The sequence below is a fragment of the Dama dama genome, chromosome 12 (assembly GCF_033118175.1).
Source record: "Dama dama isolate Ldn47 chromosome 12, ASM3311817v1, whole genome shotgun sequence".
Classification (NCBI taxonomy): domain Eukaryota; kingdom Metazoa; phylum Chordata; class Mammalia; order Artiodactyla; family Cervidae; genus Dama; species Dama dama.
Window position 1 is genome coordinate 55,998,740 of NC_083692.1, and position 20,622 is coordinate 56,019,361.

The 20,622-nt window shown below is 44.9% G+C and overlaps 1 protein-coding gene across 5 annotated transcripts in view; it reads right to left on the reverse strand.

Annotated features, from left to right (window-relative positions):
- The window catches only part of LOC133066343 (death-associated protein kinase 2), a 140,237-nt gene that overhangs the window by 21,884 nt on the left and 97,731 nt on the right, over positions 1-20,622 (reverse strand). For 4 of the 5 annotated variants that reach the window (XM_061157331.1, XM_061157329.1, XM_061157330.1 and 1 more), the window contains exon 5: positions 5,712-5,841. In XM_061157331.1, coding sequence (XP_061013314.1) covers positions 5,712-5,841 — 130 coding nt within the window. Of the gene's footprint in view, positions 1-5,711; positions 5,842-11,603; positions 11,771-20,622 lie in introns of all 5 variants that reach the window. The other variant, XM_061157332.1, reaches the window with a different exon arrangement.

A 20,622-nucleotide genomic window follows, 5' to 3' on the forward strand; every position in this document is an offset into this window, starting at 1 on the left:
CATTCTGGTGGCCACTGAGGTGAGGAGCCTGTGATGTCTGAGGGGAATCCAAAAGAAGGTGCCAGGAACAGGCTGGGCACCTGGGGTGGGAATGAGGTGGGCCAGAGCCATCTCCCAGGTCATCACACAGGCGTTATCACACAGGTAGAAACAGGAGCCATGTGCATGCTGCCAGGACCATGAGAAGGTGCGGACTCTAGGAAAGAAGACTCTACCCAGGAGAGAAGAGAACCAAATGCTGCCTGGAGATCAAGCCCATGGTCCTGGATGGACTGGAAAGTGAGTGTTGAATTTCACACCCACTGCAGTGACCAGAAAGTGCTGAGTGTGGGCTGTGAGATAAGGGTGCAGATGACTCTTTAAAAAAGCTTGGTGATGAAATAGAAAAGAAACAGGGGGCGATAACTAGAAAAGGGAGGATTGAACCTGTTTAGTCACGAATGGGAGACGGTGGAGAGAGGGGAAGGCTAAGTTTGTTTATCTAGAACAATATCAAAACCTCTGCATCTATAGGATGAGCCCACCATCCCACCCTCCCAGAAGCAGGGAACCACTCTCCCCCTTTGCTTTCTTGTTAGCTTCCAAAAAATGATGCCATACTGAATCTCATCTACTGTCAATAGACCTTTTCCCCCCACTCAACTGATGCTTCTAGCACTCACTGAATGTTCACCCATGGTCTTTCATATTCACTGTTATATAATAGTCCACTTTGTGAATACAGACTATCTTCCAGTCACTTCCTTGGTGATCATTTGGATGGTCTGTACTTATTTTTATTATTTTATTGTATTACTATCTTTTATTGAAAAAACATTGCTCTGAGCTCTTCTGTACCTGTCTCCTGAGACACACAAGAAAGGCTTTCACTAGGACAGTGTTATTCAAAGTACAGTCTGCAGGCAAATAATCTGCAGACTGTCACGGGTGCTGACAAGATATGTACAGAAGTTGAGAGTTTGTATTTAGAGGCTCAGCTGGTAAAGAACCACCTGTGGTGTGGGAAACCCAGGTTCAATCCCTGGGTTGGGAAGATACCCGGGAGGAGGGCATAGCAACCCACTCCAGTATTCTTGCCTGGAGAATCCCATGGCTAGAGGAGCTTGGAGGGCTACAGTCCATGGGGTTGCAAAGAGCCAGACACGACTGAGCGACTTAGCACACACACACACAGCAATTTGACATTGCCATGACACTCACACCATGGTCACTTTTCTAGGAATTTATTTGTATTGTATCTTATTGAAGAAGCTGTCCAGGATATAATATTTTCCCCCAAGTTGTTCCTCATAGAGAGTTTGAGAACCACAACTCACTTTTCAGTGCTCATCCGCTTGATATAAATACATTCTCATTTCTGTCCTTCAGGTGCTTTTGTTTTTCCACTTTCATCTGTGTTTTTCTTTCTCGACTTTTTAAAAAATTGCTTCTTGTTAGTTTTCTTATTGGCTGTTTTTTCTCTAACTTCTATTTTTGTAATGACTACCCCTGAGATTTTACTATGGACATGAAACAAATTCTAACATAAATCAATATTTGGGCCCTCCTCTAACAATACAGTGGAGAAGGGAATGGCAACCCACTCCAGTATTTTTGCCTGGAGAACCCCATGGACAGTGGAGCCTGGTGGGCTACAGTCCGTGGGGTCGCAAAGAGTCGGACACAACTTAGCGACTCACACTCACACACACACTAACAATACAAGAATTTTAGAACACTAATTTCAAGTACTCTGTCCTATCTAACATTATTTTCTTCAGTTTCTAGTTCTATCTTTTTTCAACCCCATATTTAAGCTTCATCATCATCATCATTATTTAGGAAAGAAATAATTATATTTGGCTAATGTTCACTGATTTCTTTGCTCCTATTACTTCTTGCATTTAGAACTCTGAGTACACCTTTTAGAAGTTCCACTAACAAAGGTCTGTTGGAGGTTGTTTTTATTATTTATCTTTTTTGTTGTTCTTTTTATTTTGTTTTTGCTTTTTTAAAAAAAATCTCTTACCTTCATTCTTGAAATACAATTTCTTCACAACTATGGAGTTTTTATTTCTGCCCAGTTCTTTGAATATCATATTCTATTGGACATTATCATTTTAAGAAGTATGCTGTCAGGGACTTCCCTGCTGGCCCAGTGGTTAAGACTCTGAGCTCCCAATGCAGGGGGCCCAGGTTTGATCCCTGGTCAGGGAACTAGATCCCACATGCTGTAACTAAGACCTGGTGCAGCCAAATAAATGAATAAATATTAAAAAAAAAAAGAAGTATGCTGTCAGTCAAATTATTGGTTTTTGTTTATTTTTGGTTTTTGTAGGCAATCTGTCTTTTCTCTCTGGTTGATTTTTAAGATCTTCTGTTTGTCTCTGATGCTTTGGACTTCTTTCTGATTGAAATACATTGTCCTTTCTGTATCTGGGGATGCATGTTTTTACATCAGTTCTGAAAATTCTCAGCAGTTTTATTCAGATACTGCCCCTCTATTGTCTTAATTCCCGCCTCCAGGAATCCAAATAGACCTATGTTAAACCTTTTATTTTAACCTTATTTCACTTATCCTCTCTTTAATATTTCTATATCTTTGCCACTGTGTGATAGTCTGGCTAATTTTTTGTAACTCAGACTTCCAATTCTTTAATTCTCTCCTCAGCTGTGTATAATCTGCTGTTTGGCCCATCCACTGAGTTTAAAATTTCAATGAGCATATGAATTTCTTCAAGTTCTATCTGGTTCTTTTAAAAAGTTACCTGGTCATTTTTGAATCTCTTGTTGCTTGCTCATTCTTAAGAGTTTACCTGGTATTTCTGTATACATTCCATTTATTTTATAGTCAACATCTGATCATTTTAATATCCTACTTCCTTGAACATCTAAATCATGCTAGTCTCTGATAAATGCTTACATGTGCACTTGCCTTTAGGAGAGATCCTCTTACTGAATATTCTTGCAGCTCACAGCTCCAGCTCTAAGTTCATTTCACTCAATTTTTAGGGTAGGACAGGAGATGCTGAAGGAGTAACTATATTTAAAGATTTATCTTATTTCCTAAGTCCAGAATCACATTAAAAACCATATTTTTCTCAAGAATCCAATTTTGTAGTGAGAGGACCTTTTGGAAGAAGTTGGCCACCACATTCCCAGAAGCTGACAGTTTTTAACCCTGGTCTCAGGTTAAAATTTCAAAGAATGGTGGGAATAGGGAAGTGGTTATAACCTGTGTTCAGGAGTCTTGGGAAAAGGAAGTCATCATAATTTGGGCAGGGGCTTAGAGAAACCACCCTATATATCTGTAAGGAGCAAATAAGACCAGTTCTAGGCTGGAGCTGTATCATACTGGCTCACAAGAGTCAACCGTGTGCATCTCTTCCCAACTCTGAATTCAGTGAAACAGGTTGGTAGCTAGAAACTGGTAAATGCTATAAACTAGGGTTGTATTTTGCTTTGCCCTAAGACCTGACTGTTAGACATTTACCAGTCTATCACTGGGAAAAACCCTCCACAGTTTGTCTGGCTCTGCCCATCAATGTCCCACTCACATTGCCAGCGCGTGTGAACCCTCTGATCCATCTAGAAAAGACAGTGAACTGTCCCTGATAAACTGGGGTTCCTCAGATATGCACCTCCTCCACCCTGGCTTCTTCCCCACCCCACCCCCTTTTAGATTCCCCCCAACCACAACACCAGCACTCTGTCATTCAAGGCCAGGACTGAGCCCACTGATCTTGTGAGAGTGGCTATCTCGCGTAACAGTCTTTCAGAGCTGTCTGTATCACTCACTGCACAATTGACCACATCCTCTCTCATGACAACTCTTCCATTACTGCCATGAATTTCTAGTTGAACCATTTATTATTATTCAACCCTTGGTTTGAACTTAAATAAAACATGCATTTTTACCACATATGTGAATGGTGGGCAGTAACTGCTTTCTGATGCTGAAGCTGAAACTCCAATACTTTGGCCACCTCATGCGAAGAGCTGACTCATTGGAAAAGACCCTGATGCTGGGAGGGATTGGGGGCAGGAGGAGAAGGGGATGACAGAGGATGAGATGGCTGGATGGCATCACTGACTCGATGGGCATGAGTTTGAGTAAACTCTGGGAGTTGGTGATGGACAGGGAGGCCTGATGTGCTGTGATTCATAGGGTCGCAAAGAGTCAGACACGACTGAGTGACTGAACTGAACTGAACTGAATTGAACTGCTATCTTGGACCAAGTTTGAGACTGTACACCTGTACCCTAGGTTCAAGCTGGTTCTGCCACTAACTCACTCTGTGACCCTGGGTGTGTCATTATGATTGTGGCTCCTTACCATGCCTGTGTCTCTAGCATCTGACGTCTATCATACAGTAGGTAGAGAACAACCACTGGTTGACCTTAACTAAAATCCCCTAGCTCTCCAGTTCGATGCCTATTAAACTAGACCAGATGATGTGAAAAGATCCCTCTAGCACTCTTGTTTGATGGTTTGATGTCTTGTTTCCACAGCTAAATTATAAGCCCCTTGAAGGCTCCTTCGAGAGATATCCTGGTATAATGGAAAGAGTATAGGCTTTGGGACTTCCCTAGTGATCCAGTGTATAGGACTCTGCGCTTCCACTGCAGGGGGCACATTATCAATCCCTGGTCAGGGAACTAAGATTCTACATGCTGCGCAGTGCAGTCAAAAAAAAAAAAAAGCATAGGCTTTGATGTTGGATGTATCTGTATTTGAATCTCTGCTCTATCGTGTACTGGTTGTTTTACCTTGAATAAGGCACTCTGCTTCCTAGGATTGTATGGGTATTAACTGGACAATGTCTGTATACAGAACACCAGGCCTAGTGCCTGGCACATGGCAAGATTCCCCTGCTGGGGCTTCTGCAGTTTCATTCCCTAGTGGCTGCAGAGTTGGTATATGCGGCCTGAAGCTCCATCATGGTGGATGATTTGGTTCATCTTTGTTTTTGTTTAGACTGTGGTCAGAAGTTTCAGTCCCCAGATTTTGAGGAAACCATGCCCTCCTTCCATCTCTAAGAGCATTTCAACTCCCTGAGCAGTGAGATGGTGGTTCTCAATTCTCACTCCTTTCTCCTCTGCAAAGCTGTTTCTTTATGAACCCCTGACCTGTGGCACAAGTCCTAAAAGGGGGTTTCTGCGGCCTGGGCCAAGGCTGAGAGACACAGAGGGAAGACAGAGCCGCCAGAGCCCTGTTGGAGCTGGGCACTCTGTGCATGAATGAAGGCCAGATGTGTGGGACAGGCAAGTGTGTGGATCTGGCATCTGGCAGATAATTTCCCTTTTCTTTTTTAGGAAATCAAAAGCTACTCCAGAAAAGACTGAGTTTATGGGAATGCAACAGGGTGAGGTAATTTTAAATCTTCACAATCAGCTCGTCTAAGAGCAGGAAGTGGGGCCAGCTCTGGGAAGATTTAACTCTGCAAAGGGCCCTAGCCCTACCTGGCCTCCCACTGCCCCGCTGGTGCTCAACCTTCACCCAGAGGCCAGCAAGACATTTCCTGTGGACAAAGGAGCATGGCAGGTTACGGTCCACAGGGTCGCAAAGAGTCAGACATGACTGAAGCAGCTTGGCACACACGCGTGCACGCACATAAGGCATCATCTCTCAGCCCAGAGGCTATAGCCCCAGACACAGGGTTCGCTCCTGGGATTTCTCTATTTGTTGATCCCAGATTCTCAGCTGGGAGAAAAACAGGCCTAAAACTCACCAACAAATTCTGGTGTCCCAAAAATGTTCTTAAATTCAACTCCATCTTCTATTTCATGAGCCAGGCCAAAGTCAATCAGCTTGATGTGTGGAATGGGAATATTCTTGTCCAACAACATAATGTTTTCTGGCTGGGGAACAAAAAAAAAACATGAAGAAAAGGGGATAAAAGAAAAGATGGTAATTAAAGCCCTATTTTATGTTTTTGCTCTGGGTTTAAGGTGGGGTTTAGTCTTCTTTTTTAGGAGACCAAAACAGCACAAACCCTTTCTTATTCCTGTGTCCTCAGTCTGCTCCTGTGAACCCAAAAACAACCATAAGGCTGAGGGCAAGACCTGGGTTTTACCAAACCTGCTGCTGACAGCAGAACCAGACTGTGGCTTTAATCCTTCTTCTGTTTCTGAATGGGAGATCCCTTTAATGTAGTGCCTCTGTCTCCCCATCTGTCAAATGGGGCCAGGGAGACACTTGCAGCATTTCCTGTAAACAAACCACGGCCTCTCTGTGTGTGTGATGGGGGAGGGGCACTGCAACTTAACCCCAATTTACACTTGGCTTATTGACCTGCATCTTCCTGACCACCCCTTTCCCCTGGCCGGTCAGCTTCCTGTTGACAACACTCCCCTCCCCTAGATTAACGGTGTAGCTCACACTTCCCTACGTGTTTAACTAATTTTGGCCCTCAGTGAGACACAGGAAAAAGCACCTGATTTCCAGGGAAAATACCAGCTGCCTAGACTATTTCCAGCCCAGCAAACAGTTGCCAGATTGAACACAACACTGGGGGTGTCTGCTGGTGGGGGGCCAGCCCTGCCCTGGCCTCACACAGCCCCAGTTCCCAGTGAGACCAGAACAGGATCCTGAGCTGAACCTTTGCACTACCACCCAACTGCTCAGAGCAGCCGGTGGGTGAGCAGGTCCCTCTGATTCATCTTCTTTCCTCTTGCTCCTCACCAGGACTATCCTGGATCCCATTCAAAAAGAAAAGCCTTGAAAACATACATGCCCACGAAAACTGGTACACAGATGTTCTCAGGAGCATATTCATAATAGTCTCAAAGTAGAAGCAACACAGATGGCCATCACTGATGAGTTTTGAACTGTGGTGTTGGAGAAAACTCTTGAGAGTCCCTTGGACTGCAAGGAGATCCAACCAGTCCATCCTAAAGGAGATCAGTCCTGGGTGTTCATTGGAAGGACTGACGCTGAAGCTGAAACTCCAATACTTTGGCCACCTCATGCGAAGAGTTGACTCATTGGAAAAGACCCTGATGCTGGGAGGGATTGGAGGCAGGAGGAGAAGGGGACGACAGAGGATGAGCTGGCTGGATGGCATCACCGACTCGATGGACATGAGTTTGGGTAAACTCCAGGAGTTGGTAATGGACAGGGTGGCCTGGCGTGCTGCGGTTCATGGGGTCGCAAAGAGTCGGACACGACTGAGCGACTGAACTGAACTGATGAGTAGATAAATGAAGTGTGGTCTATTCATACAGCAGAGTGCTATTCAGCCATAAAAGGGAATGGAGGCAGAGAAAAACATAAAAAGGAATGACGTACTGACACATGCTATCTACCATGGGTGAACCTTGAAAACATCTTGCTAAGTGAAAATCAGTCACCAAAAATCGCAGATAATACGACTCCATTTATATAAGATATCCAGAATAGGCAAATCCACAGGAACAGAGGATAGACAAGGAGTTGCCTAGGGCCTGGGGAATGAGGAGTGACTACTAGTAGGTACAGGGTTTCTGAGGTGATGAAAATCATCCAAAATTGATTGCAGTGTGAGTTATACAACTTTGTAAATTGTACACTTCAAATGGGTGAAGTATACATGACATATAACTCTCAATAAAGTAGTTTTAAATAAATAGATAAGCAAATAAAGAAATGCTTGAGAAAACTGAATGCCCCTGTTTCTCAAAGTACTAGAGGATTTCCCACCTTGCACTTCTACTCTACCTGGAAAGCCTCTCCTCAGTCTCTGTCTGCTGAAATCCCAGTCAGGCTTCAAAGTCTAAGTTAATCCAGCTCCTCCTTGAAACCGTCCCTCAGCGGCACCGAGCTTTCTCTCCAGCCCGCAGATGCGAACCCTCTCTGCCCCCTGGACTCCTTCATGCTCACTGGAACCTTTCTGCCATGACAGTTGTCACACTCTCTCTTGTCCAACTGTCCTGGCTGCCCTACTGGACCTTCAGCTGGAGGGAGGAGTCAGGTCTTTGCATCTCCACCACCACACAGAACACAGAGGGTGGCAGGTGGACGGTGGCCCTTGCTATTGGCTAGACTGATCCTGAATCTGCACTGAGGACACTCCCGGTGTTTGCATCCGGAACTTCCCACTCCCTGAAGTCCCTGACCTCACATCACAGTGGCTGGAAACTTTCACTCAAGTGAGTTGGATGAGGAACCCTTCCATATTTTTCCTTTTTTAAAAAATAAATGCATCCTTTTGCATCTTTAAAGTGTGTTTATTCTTTTCCCCTCCAGAGATTTTTCTCCACTTTATTTTGAAACTGTGTCAAAGTCCTTTTCCAAGGCAGGGCAGCTCCTTGGGCTCTGCAGAAAGGCGAGTGAGGGCAGCAAGTGGTCAGGACACGGGACACAGGCTAGGAGTCCCACGCCAGTGCACTGATCTGGCCCTCTGGTGGCTGCTCAAGGACCCCAAGTGTCCTGGCACTTAGGAAGTGAGTTAAGCCCTCCCCACAGCCCACCATCTCCTGAACTGGCAGGCTTCTCCTCCTCCCATTCCAAAGTATTCCTGAGCCAACTTTGGGGAACATCTCTCTTCCAGGGAACAGCCCTGAGGCTTCTCCCTGGTGCTGAGGGGCCCAGCCCAGGTACTCCTGACCACCATGGTGTGCTTAAATCATGGCACCACCACAAAACACGCTGAAAGGAGCTGAGAGCTACAGTGGACACATAGCCCTGATGGTCCCAAGACTGGGGAGCAGTAGGGATGGACGCAGGGACCCACAGGAAGGAAGGAGGAACAATCGGAGGTGGAATTCTCCCAGGCAGCACCCTGAGCGGTGAGAAGAATCTTTGCCTCACATCCTCTCCCCTCTGTGGCCCACATTCTGGGGAAAACAGCCTCTCCGCTGGCTTGTGAGAACCTTCAGGCAAGGCCATGTTTTCTCACCTGAGTCCCATCTGTCCCCTGTCCCATCTCAAGAACCTCACACACAGCTCCCCTGCTTGGGACACTTCCTGCATAGTCCCTACCCCAAACCTGGCTAATTCCTATTCACATTTCAGTAAAAACAGTACCTCCTCCAGAAAGCCTCCCCACACTCACCACCTCCCCAGTTTCCATCACAGCCTGCACTTCCTCTACTTTAGTGCTTCTCCCACTGCCTCAAGCTTGTCAGTTTACTGACCTGTCTTCTCCACTGGGCTAAGTGCTTCCTGAGGGTCTCAGTCCTACCAACTACCCAAGGCTTGGCCTAGAGTCAGGTGCTCAGTAAATGTTCTCTGAGAGAAGACAGGGTCGTTTGGTACCCTCAGGGTGCGCATTACCAGGTCCAGAACGCCATCTCTACCCCATCCTTTACTCTGGCTCTTCCTTTTGCCTCGAATGCCTTTCCTACCCTCCATCACACTTTCAGAGCCAGGCCCCCATCTCTGCCTCCTTTTATTTCCTTACTTTTCAATGAAGCACACCCTGACCTTGTGCTCTAAGCCCTCAGCTGATCATGCTTACGCGCAAGTAGCCCTAGTTGCAGACTCTTTTGTATTGTGATGCACCTTTCCTGGGCGGTAGCCCTTCTGGGAAAATTTGAATCAGTTTTAAGGTTCCTGGCACCCCCTCTGATGTCTTGCATCGTGGATGTTTCATAAAATTCTGCAGATGCCAAGTGAAGGAACTGGGAGCCCGTGGCCCTCCCCTTTCTTCGCCATGGAGGCTCTTCACCACTAGGGGTGCCCGAGAGCACACCGCCCCTCAGGACAGCTACAGGGCTGAGTCAGCAGGGAAAAGAGACTGATCAAGAAGGGTCCCTGGGCAGTCAGAGGGCAGGAAAAAGGCAGTATGGTCTAAGCTTCTTCGAGTCTACCCTCCCCAAACTGTGTAGGATAGTGGGAGAGAGCCTAGGCTTAGGTATTGGGAAATTCCAGTTCAGCTCCACCACCAAAGGCTGTGTGAGCTTAAGCAGGCTTTTCCTCTCTGGATGATATCTGAAGCTCCTTCAAGCTCTAGGCTCTGTGACTGCACGGTGACACAACCTCCCAAGCTGGCTGGGCCAACTCCCACTCCTCTGGGCCCCAAGGCAGGACCTGCAAAGGTTCAGGTCTCCTGGCCCCAGGTCAGGAAGGAAGAGCAGACAGCCCAGCCAGACTGCCCTCTGGGGCGGTACAAAGCTATCTCTACTCCCTCACTCCTGTCATTCTCCTCCAGCTTTATTTATTTCAACCAAACACCTCACCCACACACCTGACATAACTTCCAAAGCATGACTGGAGGAAGGGATCATATTATCATAGGTGCTGCCAATGCCAAGCCCAGGGCCCATGGAGCAGCCACCGGGAGGTGAAAGCTTCCCCCTCCATTAAAACAAACCCACCAGCTCAGCCCACCAGATAAGCAGCTGCCGGCCAATGTGTCCTTTAGCAACCCAGTGGATCTAGCCAGAGGCGCCTGGTCTGGTGCCAACTGGAAGCTTATCCTCCAGGGGGATCCATACCAGCCTGGTACAGCACGTCTTAGAGTCCCTGAAGGATGAAGGCAGCCTCAGGGAGGTAGAGGGGGCTATGCAGTAAGATGCCGAAGACCAGAGCTTAGAGTCAGGCAGGTCCAGGGTCAAATTCCACCTCTACCATTCACAGTGAAACCTGGGCAAAGTCTCTGAACCTCTTGGAGCCTTGGTTTCTCATCTGTAAAATGGGAACACCTACTGTGGCACAGTGTTGCTCCGAGGATTCAGAGAGACGGTCCACGCAAGGAGCGGTGCCCAGTGAGATTTCAGAGCAGGGTGACTATGCTTGCTCTCTCCCTCCTGGGCTGCAGCAGTGACAAGTCATCCCTAGGGACTTTACTGAATCTGCAAAACATGCCCTTCCCTGACCTGCCCCCTGTCCCACTCATCTTCTGCTCCCCTCCCCACATCCCATTTCACCCCCAGACTCACGATGCTGGGGCCCTAAGGGACCTCAGACACCATTTAGTCCCTGCCTGATGCAGAGCTACCCAGAGAGGTCAAGAAACTGCCAGGACACCCAGCAAAGAACAGAGCCCAAGTCAGCTGACCCCCAGGCTGCTGCCCTCTTCAGGTACCCGCATGGTCTGCCCATCATCAGGCGAGGTGCTCAGCTCAGCAGAGCCAGGTCTGTTAGGGGCACGAGGAAGCTGCCAAGGAACCTTCACGGGAAATGCCAAGCACAGTTCCAGGTTACTCAGGAAGTTCTGGGCAACGTGAGAAAGCAAGGCCACTCACTGCCAGGCCTCTGTGAGCAGGTTTCCATGGCACTGCAGCAAATTCTCTGCCCGCCACCTGCCCCCCTCCTGGCACACTGCAGATGAGACCACAGATAGCCCCTCCCCACCAGGCTCCAGTGCGCCCCAGGCCTGAGTCTGTCTTCATCTGGCATTCAAGGCCCTCCCACCTCTGGCCTGCATACACTGTGCTACATCCCGGCTGATTTTCATCACCCTTACCCCAACCTGCAATTCACTCTGCAAGAATGCCTTTCTGACAAGTTTCTTCCCCTCTGCTCTTCACCCAGCTCCACCACTTCCCTGCTGGAACCTCTCCTGTGACGACCCCCACCCTCCCACCCCCATCAACATACACAGCTAGTTGTTGCAGACCCAACAACTAGACCCAAGGGCCTGCACGGTATGTGGACATGCCTCTGGCAGAGAACCAACTGCACTACAATTGCCTCTTACATTTCCCCTCGCCAGTATCCGTGGCCCCACAGCGAGGATGGGGGCTTCGTCTCTCTTTTCCATTGCTCTACCCAAGAGTGGCTGCCATGTAGTAGGTGCTCAGGAATGGCCGATGGGATGCAGGTATGAATGAACCAATGCAGTCACATGCACATCTCTTGCACAACCTGTTTTTAGGGAATCAACATAGATAGAGACTTAGAACATGGCTTTGAATGCCAGTTTTGCCATTTACCAGCAGTCTAACACTGGGCAAGTTACTGAAGCTCTATCAGCCTCAGACTTCTCACTTGTGAATTAGGATTAACTGAAAACCTACCTCAAGAGGGTTACTAACAGGATCAAACAAGACACATAAAGTGGCCTGTTGCTGTTGTTGTTCAGTCACTAAGTCGTGTCTTACTCTTTGTGACCCCACAGACTGCGGCACACCAGGCTTCCCTGTCTTTCACTATCTCCTGGAGTTTGCTCACTCATGTCCTTTGAGTTGGTGATGCCATCCAACCATCTCATCCTCTGTCGCCTGCTTCTCCTCTTGCCCCCAGCCTTTCCCAGCATCAGGGTCTTTTCCAAAGTCAGCTCTTCACTTCAGGTGGCCAAAGAATTGGAGCTCAGCTTCATCATTTGTCCTTCCAGTGAACATTCAGGGTTGATTTCCTTTAGGATTGACTGGCTTGATCTCCTTGCTGTACAAGGGACTCTCAAGAGTCTTCTCCAGCACCACAGTTTGAAAGCATCAATTCTTCAGGCCTCAGCCTTATTTATGGTCCAACTCTCACATCTGTACATGACTATTGGAAAAACCATAATTTTGACTATACAGAGCTTTGTCAGCAAAGTGATGTCTCTGCTTTTCAATATGCTGTCTAGGTTTGTCATAGCTTTTCTTCCAAGGTGCAAGTCTTTTCATTTCATGGCTGCAGTCATCGTCTGCAGTGACTTTGGAGCCCAAGAAAATGAAATCTGTCACTGTTTCCACTTTTTCTCCATCTATTTGCCATGAAGTGATGGGACCAGATGCCATGATCTTAGTTTTTTGAATGTTGAGTTTTAAGCCAGTTTTTTCACTCTCCTCTTTCACCTTCATCAAGAGGCTCTTTCGTTTCTCTTCACTTTCTGCCATTAGGGTGGTATCATCTGCATATCTGAGGTTATTGGTATTTCTCCCAGCAGTCTTGATTCTGGCTTGTGCTTCATCCAGCCTAGTATTTCACATGATGTACTCTGCATATAAGTTAAACAGGCAGGGTGACAATATACAGCCTTGATGTACTCCTTTCCCAATTTGGAACCAGTCCTTGGTTCCATGTCTGGTTCTAACTATCGCTTCTTGTCCTGAATACAGGTTTCTCAGGAGGCAGGTAAGGTGGTCTGGCATTTCCTTCTCTTTAAGAATTTTCCACAGTTTGTTGTGATCCACACAAAGGCTTTAGCACAGTCAATGAAGCACAAGTAGATGTTTTTTGGAATTCCTTTGCTTTTTCAATGATCCAGCAGGTGTTGGCAATTTGACCTCTGGTTCTTGTGCCAGAGGACACGAGCATTTGCCATGAGTTCTTCCCCCACATCACCTTATTAGATCCTCAAGGCCACCCAGCTATGAATGCCCAGTGCCTCCATCTAGCCAGGGAAGAACCTGGGTCTCAATTCAGACATTCTGAGCCCCAAACTGTGCTTTGGGGGCCCCATCTGAGCTAGTTATCCACTGGAATCTACTGGAGACTGTGTTAAGAAAGACCAAACCAATTAAATCAACTCACTGGGAGTGAGGCTCCAGAATTGGTTTTCTAAAACAAGTTCTGCAAGGAAGTCATCATCAGGGTGCTCAGTGTTTGGGGAACCAACACTAGAGAAGGCCTCTCTTAGACAGAATTGGGTTTGAACTCCACTTCTGCCCCAGGCTAGCTGTGTGACCTTGGCAATTGACTCACCACTTGGCCCCCCATCCACAAAACAGAAATATTAACATGGTACTGGGTTCTCAGGAGGCATACAAAAGCCCTAAGAGCCCTTGAGGAACCTCCCCTTTCTATACAATGGCCATGACCATGGAACCTTTCTCATAGGGTCTGTCTTGTGGATTAAAGGAGTAGATAAACAGAAGCAGAGCACTCAGAGATGAGCCTGCATGTTTACTACAGCCCTTAACAAATGCTGGCTGCAGCATTACTGTTACACCACTGCCGTTACCACAACAATCAGCCTGCATACAGCACTGTCCTGTTTACAAAAGGCTTTTACCTCCAGGGTCTCAGAGAGCTTAGGGTAGGCTAAAGCTGGTGCCTACTGGCTCATGAGAGACTGCTGCTAAATTTACAGGAATTTGTGAGCCAGGTGTTAAACTGAGCCATGGCGGGGAGGAGCTAAGATGGCGGAGGAACAGGACGGGGAGACCTCTTTCTCCCCTACAAATTTATCGAAAGAACATATGAACGCTGAGCAAACTTCACAAAACAACTTCTGATCGCTAGCAGAAGACATCAGGCGCCCAGAAAAGCAGCCCATCGTCTTTGAAAGGAGGTAGGACAAAATATAAAAGATAAAAAGAGAGACAAAAGAGCTACGGACGGAGACCCGTCCCGGGAAGGGAGTCGTAATAGAGGAAGTTTCCAAACACCAGGAAACCCTCTCACTGGCGAGTCTGGGGGAAGTTTTCGAATCTCGGAGGGCAACCTAACTGGGAGGAAAAATAAATAAAACCCACAGATTACATGCCTAAAAGCAACTCCCAGCAGAAAAGTACCCCAGACGCCCGCATCCGCCACCAGCAAGTGGGGGCGGAACGGAGAGGAGCGGGAGGCATTGCTTAGGGTAAGGACCGGGCCTGAGTGCCCTGAGGGCAATCGGAGGGAGCTAACGCGAGGCAGCAACTTAAACTGTGGGATAGCAAGAGAGAGAGAGAAAATTAACCGGTCCGAACACACTGCGGGCCCATTCGCAGAAGAAAGGAAGAACTGAGAGATCCCAGAGAAGAGCTAGCCGGCGGCAGACCGGCCCATCCCCGGCCCGAGGCAGGGGGCAGGGGGGAGGGGAAAGGGGCAAACTCGGCCCCAGAGACGGCATCTCCTACCAAACGGAAAACAGGCTCCCAGTTTCTAACCAAAGACTTCCTGAGATTCTGGATGGTTGACATCCGCTGGGACGGTTGCAGCTAGAGACCAGCTCCCGAGAACAGACACAGGCACACCGGGCGGGAATGCACGGAAACTGAGGCTGGGACCGCGGAGGGGAGAAGGTGCACTGCACCCGGGGAGAGTGCGCCCGTCAAGCTCCTGGCTGCCTGAGCTGCTCAGGCTGGGGAAGTCATAAAACGCAGGCCCAATCGAGTCTGCGCTTTTGTGGAGTACCCGAAAACTGGAACTGTGTGCAACGCAGGGCCCGCTCCCTACAGAGCAGCCTGGAGCCTGAGCATTGTGGACGGGGAAAGCACACACCCGTGAGCGGGGGCAAACCCAATGTGGCTGGAACACTGTGAGTGCTCCCCACACAGGCCAGTGACATTTGTCTGCAGTGTCCCTCCCTCTCTGCAGCACGGCTGAACAAGTGAACCTGAACAAGAGACCACCTCCACCCGCCTGTGTCAGGGCGGAAATGAGGCTCTGAAGAGACTGGCAAACAGAAGCCAAATAAACAAAGGGAACCGCTTCAGAAAGGACCGGTGCAACAGATTAAAAGCCCTGTAGGTAACACCGACTACACCAGAAGGGGCCTATAGATATCGAGAAGTGTAAGCTGGAAAAAGGAGCTATCTGAAACTGAACCAAACCCACACTGCCCACAACAGCTCCAGAGAAATTCCTAGATATATTTTTACTTTTTTTGTTTGTTTGTTTTTTTAATCAAAAAAAAACCTTTTATTTTTTCTTTTCCTTTTTAAAAATTTTTTCTCTTATATTTTCTTTTAAAATTCCCTATTACTCCTCTATTACTCCTTAACTTTCATTTTCATATATCTTTACTATTTTTTTAATTAAAAAATTTTTTTTCTTTTTTTCTCTTATTTTCTTTTAAAGTCCTTTATTACTCCTCTAGTACTCCTTAATTTTCATTTTCATTTCACTATAACCTTGAAAAAAAAAAGAGGCCCTATTTTTAAACCAAACTTCATATATATTTCTTAAATTTTTTGTGTTTTTGTTTTTAATATTGTATTTTTAAGAGTCTAACCTCTACTCAAGATTTTTAATCTTTGTTTTTCAGTATTTGATATCAATTTTGGACATTTAAGAATCCAATATTCAGTACCCATTTTTACTCAGGAGTGTGTTGATTACTCTCTCCCACTTTTGACTCTCCATTTTCTCCCTCAGATCACCTCTATTTCCTCCCTCCCCCTTCTCTTCCCAATCCAATTCTGTGAATCTCCGTGGGTGTCTGGGCTACAGAAAACACTTAGGGAACAGAGTACTGCGTAGATCTGTCTCTCTCCTCTTGAGTCCCCCTTTTTCTCCTCCTGCTCATCTCTATCTCCTTCCTCCCTCTCCTCTTCTTCATGTAACTCTGTGGACCTCTCTGTGTGTCCCTCACTATGGAGAATCTTTTCACCATTAACCTAGAAGTTTTATTATCAGTGCTGTATGGAGGGAGAAGTCTTGAGGCTACTGGAAGAATAAGGCTGAAATCCAGAGGCAGGATATTTAAGTCCAAAACCTGAGAACACCAGAAAACTCCTGACTACAGGGAACGTTAAGTAATAAGAGATCATCCAAAAGCCTCCATACCTACACTGAAACCAACCACCACCCAAGAGCCAATAAGTTCCATAGCAAGACATACCATGCAAATTCTCCAGCAATGCCCGAACATAGCCCTAAGTGTCAACATACAGGCTGCCCAAAGTCACACCTAACACATAGACCCATCTCAAAACTCACTACTGGACACTCCATTGCACTCCAGAGAGAAGAAATCCAGTTCCACACACCAGAACACCGACACAAGCTTCCTTAACCAGGAAACCTTGACAAGCCAATCATCCAACCCCACCCACTGGGAGAAACCTCCACAATAAAAAGGAACCACAGACCACCAGAATACAGAAGGCCCACTCCAGACACAGCAATCTAAACAAGATGAAAAGGCAGAGAAATACCCAGCAGGTAAAGGAACATGAAAAATGTCCACCAAGTCAAACAAAAGAGGAGGAGATAGGGAATCTACCTGAAAAAGAATTTAAAATAATGATAATAAAAATGATCCAAAATCTTGAAAACAAAATGGAGTTACAGATAAACAGCCTGGAGACAAAGATTGAGAAGATGCAACAAATGTTTAATAAGGACCTAGAAGACATAAAAAAGAGTCAATTAAAAATGAATAATGCAATAAATGAGATCAAAAACACTCTGGAGGGAACCAACAGTAGAATAACAGAGACAGAAGATAGGATAAGTGAGGTAGAAGACAAAATGGTGGAAATAAATGAAGCAGAGAGGAAAAAAGAAAAAAGAATCAAAAGAAATGAGGACAACCTCAGGGACCTCTAGGACAATGTGAAATGCCCCAACATTCGAATCATAGGAGTCCCAGAAGAAGAAGACAAAAAGAAAGGCCATGAGAAAATACTCAAGGAGATAATAGCTGAAAACTTCCCTAAAATGGGGAAGGAAATAGTTACACAGGTCCAAGAAACCCAGAGAGTCCCAAACAGGATAAACCCAAGGCGAAACACCCCAAGACACATATTAATCAAATTAACAAAGATCAAACACAAAGAACAAATATTAAAAGCAGCAAGGGAGAAACAACAAATAACACACAAAGGGGTTCCCATAAGGATAACAGCTGATCTATCAATAGAAACCCTCCAGGCCAGAAGGGAATGGCAGGACATACTTAAAAGTAATGAAAGAGAATAACCTACAACCTAGATTACTGTACCCAGCAAGGATCTCATTCAGATATGAAGGAGAATTCAAAAGCTTTACAGACAAGCAAAAGCTGAGAGAATTCAGCACCACCAAACCAGCTCTTCAACAAATGCTAAAGGATCTTCTCTAGACAGGAAACACAGAAAGGTTGTATAAACGTGAACCCAAAACAACAAAGTAAATGGCAATGGGACCATACCTATCAATAATTACCTTAAATGTAAATGGGTTGAATGCCCCAACCAAAAGACAAAGACTGGCTGAATGGATACAAAAACAAGACCCCTATATATGCTGTCTACAAGAGACCCACCTCAAAACAAGGGACACATACAGACTGAAAGTGAAGGGCTGGAAAAAAATATTTCACGCAAATGGAGACCAAAAGAAAGCAGGAGTCACAATACTCATATCAGATAAAATAGACTTCAAAATAAAGGCTGTGAAAAGAGACAAAGAAGGACACTACATAATGATCAAAGGATCAATCCAAGAAGAAGATACAACAATTGTAAATATATATGCACCTAACATAGGAGCACTGCAATATGTAAGGCAAATGCTAACAAGTATGAAAGGGGAAATTAACAGTAACACAATGATAGTGGGAGACTTTAATACCCCACTCACAACTATGGATAGATCAACTAAACAGAAAATTAACAAGGAAACACAAACTTTAAGTGACACAATGGACCAGCCAGACCTAATTGATATCTATAGGACATTTCACCCCAAAACAATCAATTTCACCTTTTTCTCAAGTACACACAGAACCTTCTCCAGAATAGATCACATCCTGGGCCATAAATCTAGCCTTGGGAAATTAAAAAAAAATTGAAATCATTCCAGTCATCTTTTCTGACCACAGTGCAGTAAGATTAGATCTCAATTATAGGAAAAAAATTATTAAAAATTCAAACATATGGAGGCTAAATAACACGCTTCTGAATAACCAACAAATCAGAGAAGAAATCAAAAAAGAAATAAAAATATGCATAGAAATGAGTGAAAATGAAAACACAACAACCCAAAAACTATGGGACACTGTAAAAGCAGTGCTAAGGGGAAGGTTCATAGCATTTACAGGCTTGCCTCAAGAAACAAGAAAAAAGTCAAATAAATAACCTAACTCTACACCTAAGCAACTAGAGAAGGAAGAAATGAAGAACCCCAGGGTTAGCAGAAGGAAAGAAATCTTAAAAATTAGGGCAGAAATAAATGCAAAAGAAACTAAGGAGACCATAGCAAAAATCAACAAAGCTAAAAGCTGGTTTTTTGAAAAAATAAAAAAAAATTGACAAACCATTAGCAAGACTCATTAAGAAACAAAGGGAGAAGAACCAAATTAACAAAATTAGAAATGAAAATGGAGAGATCACAACAGACAACACTGAAATACAAAGGATCATAAGAGACTACTACCAGCAGCTCTATGCCAATAAAATGGACAACTTGGAAGAAATGGACAAATTCTTAGAAAAGTATAACTTTCCAAAACTGAACCAGAAAGAAATAGAAGATCTTAACAGACCCATCACAAGCAAGGAAATCGAAACTGTAATAAAAAATCTTCCAGCAAACAAAAGCCCAGGACCAGATGACTTCACAGCTGAATTCTACCAAAAATTTAGAGAAGAGCTAACACCTATCTTACTCAAACTCTTCTAGAAAATGGCAGAAGGTCAACTTCCAAACTCATTCTCTGAGGCCACCATCACCCTAATTCCAAAACCAGACAAAGATGTCACAAAAAAAGAAAACTACAGGCCAATATCACTGATGAACATAGATGCAAAAATCCTTAACAAAATTCTAGCAAACAGAATCCAACAACATATTAAAAAAGTCATACATCATGACCAAGTGGGCTTTATCCCAGGAATGCAAGGATTCTTTAATATCCAAAAATGAATCAATGTAATACACCACATTAACAAATTGAAAGATAAAAGCCATATGATTATCTCAATAGATGCAGAAAAGCCTTTGACAAAATTCAACACTCATTTATGATTAAAACTCTCCAGAAAGCAGGAATAGAAGGAACATACCTCAACATAATAAAAGCAATATATGACAAACCCACAGCAAGCATTACCCTCAATGGTGAAAAATTGAAAGCATTTCCCCTAAAAGCAGGAACAAGACAAGAGTGCCCACTCTCACCACTACTATTCAACCTAGTTTTGGAAGTTTTGGCCACAGCAATCAGAGCAGAAAAAGAAAAAGGAATCCAGATATGAAAAGAAGAAGTGAAACTCTCACTGTTTGCAGATGACAAGATCCGCTACATAGAAAACCCTAAAGACTCTACCAGAAAATTACTAGAGCTAAGAAATGAATATAGTAAAGTTGCAGGATATAAAATTAACACACAGAAATCCCTTGCATTCCTATACACTAACAATGAGAAAACAGAAAGAGAAATTAAGGAAACAATACCATTCACCATTGCAACAAAAAGAATAAAATACTTAGGAGTATATCTACCTAAAGAAACAAAAGACCTATACATAGAAAACTATAAAACACGGATGAAAGAAATCAAAGAGGACACAAACAGATGGAGAAATATACCGTGTTCATGGATTGGAAGAATCAATATTGTGAAAATGACTATACTACCCAAAGCAATCTATAGATTCAATGCAATCCCTATCAAGCTACCAACGGTATTCTTCACAGAACTAGAACAAATAATTTCACAATTTGTATGGAAATACAAAAAACCTCGAATAGCCAAAGTAATCTTGAGAAAGAAGAATGGAACTGGAGGAATCAACCTGCCTGACTTCAGACTCTACTACAAAGCCACAGTCATCAAGACAGCATGGTACTGGCACAAAGACAGAAATATAGATGAATGGAACAAAATAGAAAGCCCAGAGATAAATCCATGTACCTATGGACACCATATCTTCAACAAAGGATGCAAGGATATACAATGGGAAAAAGACAATCTCTTTAACAAGTGGTGCTGGGAAAACTTGTCAACCACTTGTAAAAGAATGAAATTAGAACACTTTCTAACACCATACACAAAAATAAACCCAAAATGGATTAAAGATCTAAATGTAAGACCAGAAACTATAAAACTAGAGGAGAACATAGGGAAAACACTCTCTGACATAAATCACAGCAGGATC